At 36.3% G+C, this 13,653-nt stretch overlaps 4 protein-coding genes across 4 annotated transcripts; 3 read left to right on the top strand and 1 right to left on the bottom strand.

Annotated features, from left to right (window-relative positions):
* Positions 1 to 1,069: 1,069 nt before the first annotated feature.
* On the top strand, positions 1,070 to 4,314 carry LOC107629759 (MICOS complex subunit MIC10). The gene is made up of 3 exons (XM_016332643.3): positions 1,070 to 1,423; positions 1,895 to 2,034; positions 3,700 to 4,314. The coding sequence occupies exons 1-3, from the start codon at positions 1,312 to 1,314 to the stop codon at positions 3,718 to 3,720; spliced, it is 273 nt and encodes a 90-aa protein (XP_016188129.1). The 5' UTR covers positions 1,070 to 1,311; the 3' UTR covers positions 3,721 to 4,314.
* Positions 4,315 to 5,843: 1,529 nt separating this feature from the next.
* Positions 5,844 to 7,376, top strand: LOC107629755 (Acyl-CoA N-acyltransferases (NAT) superfamily protein). The gene is made up of 4 exons (XM_088507987.1): positions 5,844 to 6,371; positions 6,609 to 6,661; positions 6,742 to 6,912; positions 7,003 to 7,376. Exons 1-4 carry the CDS (start codon positions 5,988 to 5,990, stop codon positions 7,217 to 7,219), a joined length of 825 nt encoding a protein of 274 aa, XP_088364113.1. The 5' UTR covers positions 5,844 to 5,987; the 3' UTR covers positions 7,220 to 7,376.
* Positions 7,367 to 10,683, bottom strand: LOC107629758 (Oxidoreductase, zinc-binding dehydrogenase family protein). The gene is made up of 4 exons (XM_088507986.1): positions 10,342 to 10,683; positions 10,075 to 10,219; positions 9,883 to 9,974; positions 7,367 to 8,418 (listed from the first exon to the last, which is right to left on the bottom strand). The coding sequence occupies exons 1-4, from the start codon at positions 10,432 to 10,434 to the stop codon at positions 7,729 to 7,731; spliced, it is 1,020 nt and encodes a 339-aa protein (XP_088364112.1). The 5' UTR covers positions 10,435 to 10,683; the 3' UTR covers positions 7,367 to 7,728.
* Positions 10,684 to 10,703: 20 nt separating this feature from the next.
* LOC107629757 (replicase polyprotein 1ab protein) lies at positions 10,704 to 13,497 on the top strand. The gene is made up of 4 exons (XM_016332641.3): positions 10,704 to 11,536; positions 11,655 to 11,708; positions 12,129 to 12,254; positions 12,829 to 13,497. The coding sequence occupies exons 1-4, from the start codon at positions 11,168 to 11,170 to the stop codon at positions 13,006 to 13,008; spliced, it is 729 nt and encodes a 242-aa protein (XP_016188127.1). The 5' UTR covers positions 10,704 to 11,167; the 3' UTR covers positions 13,009 to 13,497.
* The last annotated feature ends 156 nt before the right edge of the window (positions 13,498 to 13,653 follow it).

Here is a 13,653-nt window from a genome sequence, read left to right as displayed (position 1 = left end):
TTTCTGGGAGAAAAGAAAATGGCGAAAGAGACAGAAAGAGAGAGAGAGCTCGCCGCGATTTTGGTTCGCAAAGGAGACCGTTGTGGTGGCGGCTAGCGCGGTGGCCCGTCGGGGGCATTGGTTCGGTGATGAGGAGAAGGTAGCCACGGTAGGTGAGGGTGGTGGCGATGAAGAGAGGAGGGGGCTGCGACTCTAGGATTGCTGGCGGCGGCGAAGCAAAGTCTGGGGCAGAAGTTCCTCTGGTCAGCAAGGGCGAGACAGGGAAGAAGAGAAGGAGGGGTGGTCGCTGACACTGACGCTGGAGGCTGCAAGAACAGAAATAGAGGCTGCGACATTTGTCACGGAGGAGGAGAGGTGGCTCGTGGCTGAAAAAATTGCTGTTAGGATTGTTTGAAAATCAATTGATTATTGGTTAGAGAGAGAAAGGATGGGGTTAGCGGTGGTGGTGGTGGTAAGGTGATGAGCATATGAGGATAATGGAGTGGTTAGTGGGGAGGAGAAAGATGATGCAGATGATGATAAGGGTAATTTAGGGTTTTATGTGATTTTTTAGTGTTTCGATAATTTTGTTGTATAAAACTCATGTTTTATGGGTACAAATGATAATTTCTTTTTTTATGGGTAAATTTGTTAGCATTTTTAACTTTCATGGGTAAAAATAGTAGTTTACTCTATTTAAATAAAAAAATAAACCCGATTCTAAATACGAAAGGTACTGGATAAAAGGCGATGGATTCAAATAGTGTCAAAATTTGTCGGTTTAATTATTCTGTTGGTTTCTATAGTTTCGCGAAATTTTCAATTAGGTCTCTATATTTTTTGTTCCTTTTAATTAAGTCCTTCCACCAATTTTTTTTTAATTGGGTCTCTACACTTTTTTTTTTATTTAGGTTCCTGTACCAATTCTTTTTTTTTTAGTTGGATCCCTATAAAATTAAGCCAATTACTACTAAGATGGACTTAATTGAAAAAAAATTAGTATAAAGACCTAATTATAAAAAAAATATAAAGACCTAATTAAAAATTTCACGAAACTATAAAACCAACAGAATAATTAAACCAAATTTGTCCCTATGATTGTCGTCCCTATTTCTGTTTTATTTGGAAGAAAACTAGAATTCTAGAAAATAGCAAAAAGTTTTTGTTTTGGGTTGGGCCAAGGCCCAGAGAAAGTGGAACCCTAACGGTGGAAACGCATGACGGAGTTTTGTGACATAACAGCAACAGGAGAGGAGAGGGAGAAGGAGAGACATCGGCATCGCAGAGAAGAGAAGAGAAGAGAAGAAGAGAAAGGAAATCGGAAGAAGAGAAATGGGAAAGGGAGAAGAGCTGGATGCGAAATGGGAGGCGTGCCTTGATCTCTCCCTTCGGCGCGTCGTGTATTCGTCCCTCGCCGGTGCATTTGGCGGTCTCCTCTTCTTCAGTACGTTCCTTCTTATCCTCGCCTCATGATCTCTCACATAACTTAATTAATTATATAACTCATTCCTTTCTTTGTATCTCTGCATCTTAGGTTTCACCGTTTCCCTACCATTACATAGCATAAGCTACCCTAATTTCCAAGCCCCACTTAACATTCCATTATTTCGCTGATTTCTTAGATGCCAGTGTCACTTGCTAGTTTTACCTTATGCTATTGCTTTGGGTTCTGTTTTATGTTGCTCGGAGTCCTAGATATGCACTGCAGTGGTGGTTTATTTCCGGTGAATAAATACGATCGTTTCCCAAGCCTCTATGCAAGCTTTTCTCACATATAATGCCGGAAATTTATTGAATTGCATTGGATATGAAGACTGATAAAATTGTGAAAGAGTAGTTTAATAAAGACTTCATTTGTATTGGTTTGACCTCTGCCGAAAAAAGTAATGTTGTATTGCTCCGGTTGTTGTGTTAGGGAGTCCTACAACTCGCTGGGCCTCAGTTGCGTTTGGTGCTGGAGTTGGAATTGGGTCTGCTTACACAGAATGTTCTTCGCTGTTTGCTGGATCCGCAACCAAGATAGCACCACCCCAGGTCCATGACACTCCCATTCAGGTACCATTTTTTTCTTATTTACTTCTTCATCGAAATTGTTTAGTATCGGTGTCTGAAATTATGGGCTGCTACTGCTACATGCTTGCCCTCAATACTAGTCAAACTATTGGTGTATGCTGCTGCTTTACTAAGAAGTAGGAATTAGTGCTGGTTGCTCCTAACTTAATTTGAATTGGTGAGAGATATTCATGACAAAAGCTGTAGTGAATGCATAGTTCAAGACTTCAAGCAATATGGATATGAATTATTCTTTAGAAAGATTTAGTGCCACATTATATTCAGTACTGGTAGTGGCCTGGAAAGTTTGTAAACAGCATTATGGTGAAAACTACTGGATTGTCTTCTTTTCTATCTGTAGTGAAAATTAGAATTCTCTCATTTCCTGATTATATCCCGTGTTGTCTTTTGATGTGCACTTGATTGTTTATAAATTTATTTCTACATACAAGCACGTATACTTTTCTGTTGTCCAAAGTATGCCACTGCTCTTGTTAGTTAAAAGTAAACAATCAAGACTATTTTGTAGAAATTTGTCCTCAAAGAGTAGGAAAAGTACATTAATGGAAAGAGCTTGAGAATTTAGATGTCTCTGCGCTTGAAATTTGCACAGTGGCCTTTGGAACTTAAATATTTGAAATTTTTTCATTTCATCTTCTATAATGATTTGGAAAAAAATAAGGTCTTTGCCTCTTTAAAATTTTATTCTTAAAAATGAAACAATGATGTTAGCGAGTTTATACTCCTAACACACATTGTTGGCTTGTTGGTTTTTTCTTAACTGCATAATGAATTTGATACTTGCATTGGAGAGCAAGTGAGGAGAGTGCATGAGAAAAGAAATATTGAAATAATCCAAGAGAAATGGACAAATAGGTTCTTGACATTTTATAGCGAATATGATTAAGTCTCTTGCCAAATTTGATTACAAACAAGCCCTGACCTTTGTAAACAGGAGACACATAGCCATAGGTCCCTTCATACTGGGTTCAAATCATCACCAAGGGGACCTATGTCTCCTGTTTTGAAAGATCGGGAATTTAATTGTAATTAAATTTGATGAGGGATTTAGGGTCCGTTTGGGAAACTCTAGAAGTAGCTTTTTTTAACTTTTGACTTATGAAAAGTAGTAGTATTAATGTTGGGTGCAATTTTCAAAACTAAATTACAACTTTCTAAGAAACTATTTTGGAGCTTATAGAGAAGTTAAAAAAAATGACTTCTCTCATAATACTTCTACTTTTCATTACATTTCTATAAAATAAGCACTTTTAGAGTTAAAAATCCAAACACAAAATAACTTATTTATAAGTTACTTTTAACAGAGTCATTTATTGTTTAAGTTATTTTATCAAAAGGAGCTTAATTAAGTTAGTTACCCAAACTGGGCCTTAATCCCCTTCGAGATAAAAGGTCAGGGACTTTTTTGTTCTTTTCTCTAATCTCAATTGTGGACATCTTATGAACTATGAACTTCCACTGGTATATGGTAATGACTAGAGAAGACTGAAGCTTAAATGCTGGTGGTTGTAGTTTGTTTTACTTTTAATCTGAGTGGCAGGGGATACTGGTTGATTTGATTGCTCATTATGTAACTTTTGTGGGCAATGCATGCCCTTGCACTGAGTGGATTGGGAACTTAACTTGCTTACTTGCTCTTATTTCCAGAATGTGTCGGACACGGAGTAGATGCTTGCTTAAGGGATCCCGCTTCTTGGATGTCAAGACAGAATGTTATTATTATTATTGGTGGTTTTTTTTCCATACCGGTAACATGTAGAAACCCTGTGATTCTGTAATGTATGCAGAGTTCATTCACAAGCTGTTAACGTTGGATCACAAAATAGAAATAACCATTGCCTTCTGCAGATTTCAAGTTGTGTCTGCACAATTTTCAATCTGAATGCTAGCTAGTGTCTTATCATTTCTGCTTAGGCATATGACACCATGCGTCTTTGTGTGATTTCAATTTTGTCTTGTATAATTGAACTGGATGGCTTCTTGCCGTGAGTCTTAAATGGAATCGAATAATGGATACACTAGCTAGAAAGATGAAGTTGAATGAACAAGAAGTGCTCGTTCTTCGTTTCTGAGCTTGAATTCCCATCCGAAGTTAGTTAAAGGCCCCACGGCAGGATTTTGGGGAATTAAGTCTATGCATAAGAAATTGCCAGTTGTGGAAATATCAAAATATGATTTGTGTTGTGTTTGTGAGCTTGTTACCTATTTCAGTATTTGAGTTGTATTATGAAAATTAAAACAATCGAATAAGTACTTGGTTTTATACATCATGCCATATGTACTTTGTTGAAAGTGAAAGTTCGTCGATACCACGTAAAATGACATCCCGGGAAGATGAAATTATTAAAGGTTCAAACTTTCGGACGCATAACACATGGATGAAATGGGACGCTTTTAAAATGTTCCCGTTTAAAAATTGGACATTAGTGTTCTGGTTAAATTTAAACTATGCATATCTTTGATTGAAGATTCAATTTGGTCCATTTTCACAAAGGACTATTCCTATATAAAAAAAAAAGACACCTAAACCCTCAAATTTTTTTTTATTATTTTAGAATAATATGACTTCTCTAATAAAAGATCTGTCAAATAGTAATGACAACTATTTTTATAGGAGATTTTATTTGTATTTTGTGAGAATTTTAAATTTTCACAAAGTTTTTTTCAACAATACTAATATTATCAACATTAATGTTATTTTCTTTCGTTTCTTATTTAATGCTATTTTTTTCCTTTAAAAAGTCTTCGTACTACAATTATTTTTTTTCTTGCGATATCATGTCTATTAATGGTTTTTTTTTCCATTTAACCACCACTGGTGAAGGAATTTTTTGAAAACAAACTTATTAATAGTTTGTGGGAATTTAAAACTCCACAAATTACAAATAAAACTTCCACAAAATTAATTTACGTTACTATTTAACGAATTTTTAAATAGAAAAATCGTATTGTCCCAAAATAAAAAGGTTGAGACCCGGAGTATCTCTTTTTTAGACAGAAATCGCCTTGTCTTTCGTGAAAATAAATAAGGGTCGAATTGAGTGTTTACTCGCATATCTTTTATTGATAGATGTAATGGTTAGAATTTAATAGAGTCTAGTAATTAAAACTTGATCACCATTATGAATTTTTAAGTTGTCGATAATTATATGAGTAATTATTTAAATTAGTCTTTGAAATTTTTAAAATCAGATATTTTAGTCTATTCGATTTTAAAATACACAAAATAGCTTTTAATATTTTAGTGACTAACAAAAAGTGATTGTATTATCTAACAAAAAAATATTAAAAATTTGTGTATTTTAAAATCTAAAAGACTAAAATATATAATTTTAAAAATTTTACAAACTAATTTAAATAATTACTCTAATTATATTTTTTAAAAAGATAAAATTATAAAGAATATAAAAAGACCTAAAAATTACTATCTGAACTAATATTAAAAGACGTATCAAAAATTACTAAAATATAATTTTTTAATTAAAATAAAATAGTATAAATTATTTAAAATTTAATACAATGCAATAAATGAAATATAATATATAAATTTAATTTTAATATATTATTAATATAAAATAATTTTATATATGCATCTAATTAAATATCAATCAAAATAACTATTTACATTTGTAACAAATTTTCTAATTATCACTGTAACCTTTATATACGACGAGCAGCAAGAGAATCACTACTTCGAATATAGAAATGACATTCATTCAGTTTTCCCTGGCTGGCATGAATCCACGTGGCCTATATATTTGAGAGGCAGAGTCAGAGAGAGCAAGAGAGTCCACAAAAGCAAGAACTGGTGGTCCCACTCGGAATCCTGTAATGGATCCTGCATCTGACATCACCAGCACCAGCAAGAAGGCTATGTTATGTAGCGTATAAGCTTGCTTATCTTGTTTTCTTTCTTTGTTTGGTTGCATTTATGTATGGCTTATTTACTGGCATGCAACCCCACCACTTCACACAAGCTTTTCTGCTCAGAAATCTTTCTTGATTCTAGAGCAGTTTCCAGAAATGCATGTTGCAGTAGTGTGAGAAGGAGTAGCGGCGGCTTTGTGTTGCAATGCACCACCACAAGTAGTACTTCTCAGTTATCTCGTGCAGATCAGAATTTGAGTCTGCAGCAGCAGATTGAGAACGCTGGTGAGAAGCTTAAGCAGCAACTCGAGTATTTGGTATGTGAATATGGATGGAAGGTAAGGAGGCTTGTTGAGAATAAAGATGAGACAAAGAAAGCCGCTCTAATTCAGGCAGAAGCGTTCCATGAGCCTGTGGCTCTTTTTAATGACTTGTTCTTTCAATTCTTTAAGGTCAATCTTTTGCTTCTCTTATTTTTCTTTTTCTTTTTCAACCAGATACTCTGATTATGTAAAATATTTTTTGTACTCATTCAATTGCATTAGTTTTTTTTACTATTCATTCAAGTAGTATTATTGATGTAGCTAGCGTTCCGTGCAAAACTGTTTTACGCGTATCAAAATTAAATTCTAAAAGAAATCACTTCGTTAGTTCACTGTGAATTTGATGCATTTACAATATGCAAGTAGGCGGAAGTGCTTTCTGGGCTCATGTACAAGCTTAATAACTCACCTCCCAATAGGTAAATTTGTGAACATCTGAACTTCTAAAGATAATAAAAGAGAGAGAAATATCAAGAATTGATCATTGGTGTTTGTGTAGGTATGCTTGTTTGGTGGCTGAGGCAGCCACAGAAGATGCAGATTCACAAAAACAACTTGTAGGGGTCATAGATGTCACTGTCTTAAGAGACCGAGATGTGCTTCAACATCTTCCTGCTGAAGCACAAGAGTACCTTTACATATCAGGAATAGCAGTCTCCAAAACATTCAGGTAGCTAAGTGAAATCTAATATAGACTTCGTTTATTTGGTTTTCATTGTGCTGTTAAGTGTGTATTTATGAAACTAACTGGTGACTACAGGAGGAGGAAAATAGCTACTGCATTGTTGGAAGCGTGTGACAAGCTTTCCATTCTGTGGGGTCATGAGTTTCTTGCACTTCGGGCTTATGAAGAAGATCTTGGTGCACGCAAATTGTACACAAATGCAGGATACCATGTTGTGTCTAGAGATCCACCATGGACAAGTAATTGGATTGGACGAAAATGTCGTGTTCTTATGATTAAAAGAACTAGCTAGCTTAATGTATAAGTTTTGAGACATCTTACATCCAAACGAAACCTCAACATGAGTAAAGTGTATCATAAGTACATAGTTTGTGATAGTATAACTATTTTGTAATTCTCATGCTGTCAAAATATGCTTTTCAAGTGAGAAGCCTCAAACTTTTAGCAAACCCTTTTACTAAAATTCGTATGCAATAAACTAAACAGCGGAAAGTGCTTAACAGCAGAGATAAACTGTTTTTACATACTAACACAAGCACCCCAAAAATGAAAATAAAATAAATAAAATAAAACAAATAAAATCCAGGTAAAAGACTTGAGTGATTTCCCTAATAAAGCATCTTATATCACACACCCCAAAAAAAAAAAAGATCTTACCATTTACAAACAGCAAAGGAATGACACACTCCAAACACTAGAATACATAAAAACAGCAGCATAGCATATGCTGCTTATTCACTTCTATATACCTTGTACCATACATGGATACACAGAAATATTGAAACTGCAAGCAAACAGAGCTTATGTCTCCACAATGATTTTTCCAGTAGCATGGCCATCAATGCTCTTAGCCCAAGCATCTTCAGCTTTGCTCAAAGGAAACCTAGAGTCAATAACAGTCTTGATTTTCCCATCCTTCACTAACTGAACCATATGCTCCAGGCCCTCCCGCTTGATAGTAACGAAGAATGGCACCAGCTGCTTCTTGGAAAAAGTAATTTTCTTCACAGCAAATGTCCACAAAGAACTCGCATTAGGTGTCAAATCGATTACCTTCCCATTTTCAGTCAAATTAGGACTGAAAGTTGACCATGGTATTCCGGTTGTACAATGTATCACAGCATCATATTTCTTGCCTGATGGACTCTTTAGGGCTGCCCCCTCTGGAGTCTTGTAGTCAAGAACCTCATCAGCTCCTAAGCCCTTAACAAACTCGATGTTGCGAGCCCCACAAGTGGCTGTCACATGTGTGTTCCCTAGTTTTGCTAGTTGAACAGCATAATGACCTACACCACCCGAAGCAGCAGTTACCAATATGTTCTTTTGCTGGCCAGACCCATCAAGCTTGACTCCTGCAATTTCAGTGAGGGCATCACGAGCAGTGAGACCGGCAACAGGTAGAGCTGCTGCTTCAGCAGCCGATACTTCTGCTGGTCTGATAGCAGTTAAGCTCTCACTAGCAACGGCATACTCTGCTAATCCACCTCCATACTGCCATTCAAAACAAACAACACATAAAATAGATATTGGAAATATTATCCTAGGATATGTTGGACAACGATCTAAACTTGGAAAATTTACAGGTTTCAGAAAGTTAAATTATACTCTTCCATCTAGGGGCTATCATTTATTAGTTTACGGGAGGAAAACTATAACAAAAATGGGGAAGGTGATCTTCAGATTGTGTCACAAAATCAGTCTCTCTATTAGGGTTAAGGCCACATACATAAAACCCTCTCCAACCCCACAATTGTCAGAGCTTGGAGCACTGGGGGTACCCGTTTTATTCTCGTGTGTTCCAAAAAGTATAACATGTTTTCTTAGCAGACGTGTTTTATATAATATAGAGAGAAGTATGAGACTATTGTCTTACATCACAGCTATTTAGAACTGCTTCACTGAATTAGTGAATTGCAATTTGTTTGTGTTCACCCCCTACTTTCTTATCTTTTTCCACCTAATTCTTAAAATTTGAATGATTTACTGTGTCTATCCCGAAAACCTAGAATCAAGCATACATTCCAAACACTGGGCTCAAGTGTATGCTCATATTCCCTAGTTAACAGATTATCAAAAAAACAAGGAGAAGGCCCAAGTTCATGGAGCTTGGAGAAGGAAGATCAAATAGAGGAAGATAGATATCCAAAAGGAGGACATGGCAGTCATGAGGAACACAGAAGAGAAATTTAGGCGGAATGGTGGGTGTGCTGTATCACGATGCAAATCAAAGAAGATATGCTTTAGGAGGATACTTGTCGAATGGAAAAGGGCTGCTCTACATGATAGGTGATTCTGAAGATTCGAACTCAGAAAAATGGCGGAAATGATGGCATTTGAATGGGTATTTCAGTATGCTTTGGAGGTGTTAAATACTTAAATGGAACATTTGAAACATTTGAAATAATTTCATCCAACTTACTACAACTGTCATGGATATAAGGAAATGATGAAGCAGCATCAGAACAAAGATTCAGCTGTAACTATGTTTTAAAGAGAAAAAAGAATGGTTCAGAGACAGAGAGAAAACACGCAGGAAAAAGAAGGATTTTGCTCTGTTCAGCTTCTTGTGTGTTGAGATAGCACTGGAGACCCGAGAAGCTAGCTGTTGTTTTCTTGAATTGAATTGTGGCATAGGGTTAGAACTTAGAAGGCTAATAGAAGAGATATCTATGTGGATATATTAGTGTGGATTCTGTTGTTTTCTTTTATTCCTACTGTACCTTCTGAGTGTAGCTAGTGACCATTTGAAATTATCAAAAATTGAAAACGAAAGTCCATTTAACCCTATCTATCTCTCTTTTCTCTTCTACTTGATAGAAGTGTTGCCATTTGTGAACAACAATGTATATATACTCAAGCTTACAATTTTAACCCCCGAGCTAGAGTAGACAGTAGACAGAAATCACCGGAACTTTAATCGAAAGCAATTAACAAGTGAAAGATAGAGAAAGTTACATCATGACCGAGTTTAGCAATGACTTTGTCTCCAACTTTAAAATCTTTAACTTGTGGTCCAACCTCTACAACCTCTCCTGCAACATCAGTACCTGATTGCAGCAACATTAAACACGAATTGTCAAATAAATAAACCAGAACACTGCGGATTAGAGGTAAATTGAGAAGAAGACTTAGCGTTAGCATAATTACAGGGTATGTGGGGAAACTTTCTCGGTAAGAAAAGAGGGCGAAGCATGCCCTTTTGAATCTTCCAATCAACAGGGTTAATGCTAGTTGCTTCCAGCTTCAGTAAAACCTCACCGCTCTTCGGAGTAGGAACCGGAACTTCAACATGCTGCTTACAAATTACAATCGTTTCTCACTCCCGAATCAAAATCAAGCAACTTCAATTTGGATTGAAACGACCATCAAGTTTTAATTTTGATTTAAAAAAAAAAACAAAGACGAGGGAGGTACCTTCAAACCGGCGGCACCGCCGCCGTAGGAATCGTACTGGAGAGCTCGCATAAGCTTGGTGGCCTTATCGGAGAGGGATGTCAACGACGACATTCACTATCACGTCGCAACCAAATTCAATTCAATCCAAATGCTGTCACTGTTTTGAGGTAGAAGACGTGTGTGGAAAGAGAGTATAATATCTGTCAGATTTGTTTGCTTTTATATAAAAATGAAAATTGAAAATTCCATGGTAATTAATTCACGAAATTTTCAATGAAATAAATATCATATACATCAATTTTCACGTGGCATACATGCCTACCACATAATATCTTTGCAATCGTTGCAAATATGCAAGTCACATCCGATAAACTTGAATTGCATTGTAAATATTGAAATCACGTCACAAATATTGACGAATTCTTTTAAAAGTAATAAATAATCTTCTTAAGAAAGAAATTGTCTCCCTGTTTGATCATCCACTGATTTCCAATTGCCTAATAAAAAAATATTTGTCCATTTTATGCTAGAATCAAATATTTATTTTATTTTATTGGAGTTGAAAATGTGAACATTTGTTTTGTTAAAATGAATAATGAATGATATAAATACTATTATGTTCTTTTTTTTCTTCTGTACTTGTATTAGTCAATTTTATTACTGTTAATTATCATTATTGAGTTGTAAGCTCACGTTATCTCAAATTGGGTTCTGAATAGTGAAAAGTGAAAACCCTTGTCTTGTGTTGTGGTTTTCTAAAATTGAGTGTTGTATTCTCCAATTTCCAGTTTCTTCGATAATTGTTTCTTCGTTTTGCCGATTCTGAAGAACGGGAGCTACTGCCATGGCCACCACAGCTCTGCGGTGGCAACCTCTGCTACCGCCCAACACGAACCTGCAGCGCCGCCATCGCCAAATGGTAACCTTCAAAGTCGAAGCCTTTCGCCGGAGCGACATGGACAGCTTCGCGAAGCGTATGGCTTCCGGGGAAGCATGGAAGGACGCGTGGCGAGGTGCCAACGACGGCATGGAGCGCTTCATCTTCGAAGCGAAGAAAACCGCTGAGCGCCTCGACCGCCGCTACGCCCTCTCCAACCGCCTCTCCTCGGTGGCCAGGGCTGCCGCTGACCGAGCACGTGAGATTGATCGCGATTTCGAGATTAGCCTCCGATGGCGCACCTTCACCATGGATTTCAGAAGAAATTGGCCTCAGGTCTTTTCATTATTTCCCTTCTTTTGTGCATTGATGATCTTAGTTTTGTGGTGGTTACTGGTTCGGTATCTTATATTCTTAGGGTTTATGTTATTTTGTGCGTGTGTGTGTGGTTCAGTACAGGGTGCAGCTCAATAAATTTCTGGATAGTCCAGTGGGAAAGGGCGTCGTGGTACGTATATCACTCAAATTCAAAATTTTTATTTCTGGGTTAAGATGCTAGATAGGAATATTTCATGTAGATTTATTTACAAAGGCCATGTGAAATGCGAGATTTAACTTGAGCATTAAACCATACATTAGGTTCCAAAAATTGAGTCCCATAGAATTCATTGTAAACATTTTCTCCATTAATGCTGCCATAACCTGTGAATCTAATTAACTTTACTTTCTCCAAAGGGCACACTGGAGCTAATCACTTTATTTGATCTTACTTTGAAGATATGTAAGCTTTAGTTATTATTTTTATTCTACAAAAAGGAAAAAAAACCCTTTGAATCATGCTTTAGTGTGCACCAACTCGTCAAGTATACATGTGATTTTTTAGTTCAGTTTCTCGACCTTGATCTGACTGGTCAATTCCCCCTTTCAGACAACTTTCTTCATCTGGTTTGCATTGTCTGGTTGGCTTTTTCGAATCTTGATTATTGCAACATGGGTACTTCCATTTGCTGGTCCTCTTCTCATAGGGACATTGGCTAATAATTTAGCTATTCAGGTATGAGGAATCATTGCCTTTCAATTTTTAATGCGTTCAAGCATGTGCATAACTTCTGAATTGTGCTGTTTAGAGTAGTGTACATCACTTCAATAGCAATTATGACTTGTGGCTATAACCAGGCAGGTGAAATTCTCTTTAGGAAAGAAGGCATGCTAACAATAAGTACACCAAAAATAATTTAACATGATGGCCTCATTGACAACCTGTAGACTCTGAACTGGGCCTATGAAGCTTGTTTTAACTGCGACCAAGAAAACTTCTGTGTTCAATGAAATAACTTTTTTCCCTTGAATCATCTGTACTATGTTTTCATTTTTACTTAATGTTTTAAAAATGTTCATGCATTTATACTTGAGCTGCATTTGTTAAATTATTTTTGCAACTTAGCACTCAGTTAATTCTCACCATGCTGGCAGTTGCCATTGACGTTAAACACATTGGATCAAATTATTTGGACTTGTTATTTATGTGGCACATAGCTCAAGTTGCTCTAGTGGTCTAAAGTCACGATCATTTCAATTATAATGTTTTATGCACTTTATAGGCTCAAAATGTTGTTAAATCTGTATAGGGAAATTGTCCAGCTTGTAAGATGCAATTTGTTGGTCTTAAGAGCCAAATAATTCGATGTACAAGCTGTGGCAACATTGTGTGGCAACCTAAAGGGGATTTCTCTTCAAGAGATGGTAAAAGAACCTCTGCATCTAAGTCAGACCCTGAGATTATTGATGTTGATTTCGAGGAGAAATGAAGACATGTTGGAGTTGGTGAATATCACTATGGATTTGACTTTGCAAACATAATGTGATCAGTTTCAATTCATTAATTATGTTTCCGGTTTCTTTATAATTGGAGTTTGTTCTTATATATTTGCTGTACAAGTGTTTGTAGTGTTAGTTGTATGCACTTGTAAATTTTTCCTTGTACGATGAAAGCTGAGATCGGAAAGAAGAAAACCAAACACTAAAAGAAAATTGGAAGACAAATAAAAAAGTAACAGCCAGTTTCCGGTGCAAACAGTTTCTGGGGCCACATCAATTTGTGAACTTTGTCGGCAGATAGCATCAATTTTGTAGCAAGATGTTTGGGCAACATAATATTACCATCATCAAGAAGCATGTTATTACTTAACAGACTTTAGGATTATGCTTCAAAATGGACAAAGGGGAATGCCCCTTGCATGTTGACTATTTTGAATGTTCAAAGATCTCTGATTCCAAATAATTATATTTCTACTAAATTTGGTCCTTTAATTGTCATGTTTCCAATTTTGCGGGTTGTGTCTCTATCACGAAAACGTTTTCTATTTGGAAGGTCTTTTCCTTCAAGGAGGTAACATCACAATTAGAAGTTAAAATCGTATCTTTGTCTAGAGTAAGTTGGTGTGAATGGACCT

This window comes from Arachis ipaensis, chromosome B3 (genome assembly GCF_059453495.1).
Source record: "Arachis ipaensis isolate K30076 ecotype BB chromosome B3, ASM5945349v1, whole genome shotgun sequence".
Classification (NCBI taxonomy): Eukaryota; Viridiplantae; Streptophyta; class Magnoliopsida; order Fabales; family Fabaceae; genus Arachis; species Arachis ipaensis.
The sequence above is the reverse complement of the archived record's forward strand: the minus strand, read 5'-3'. Positions and strand labels throughout refer to the sequence as shown.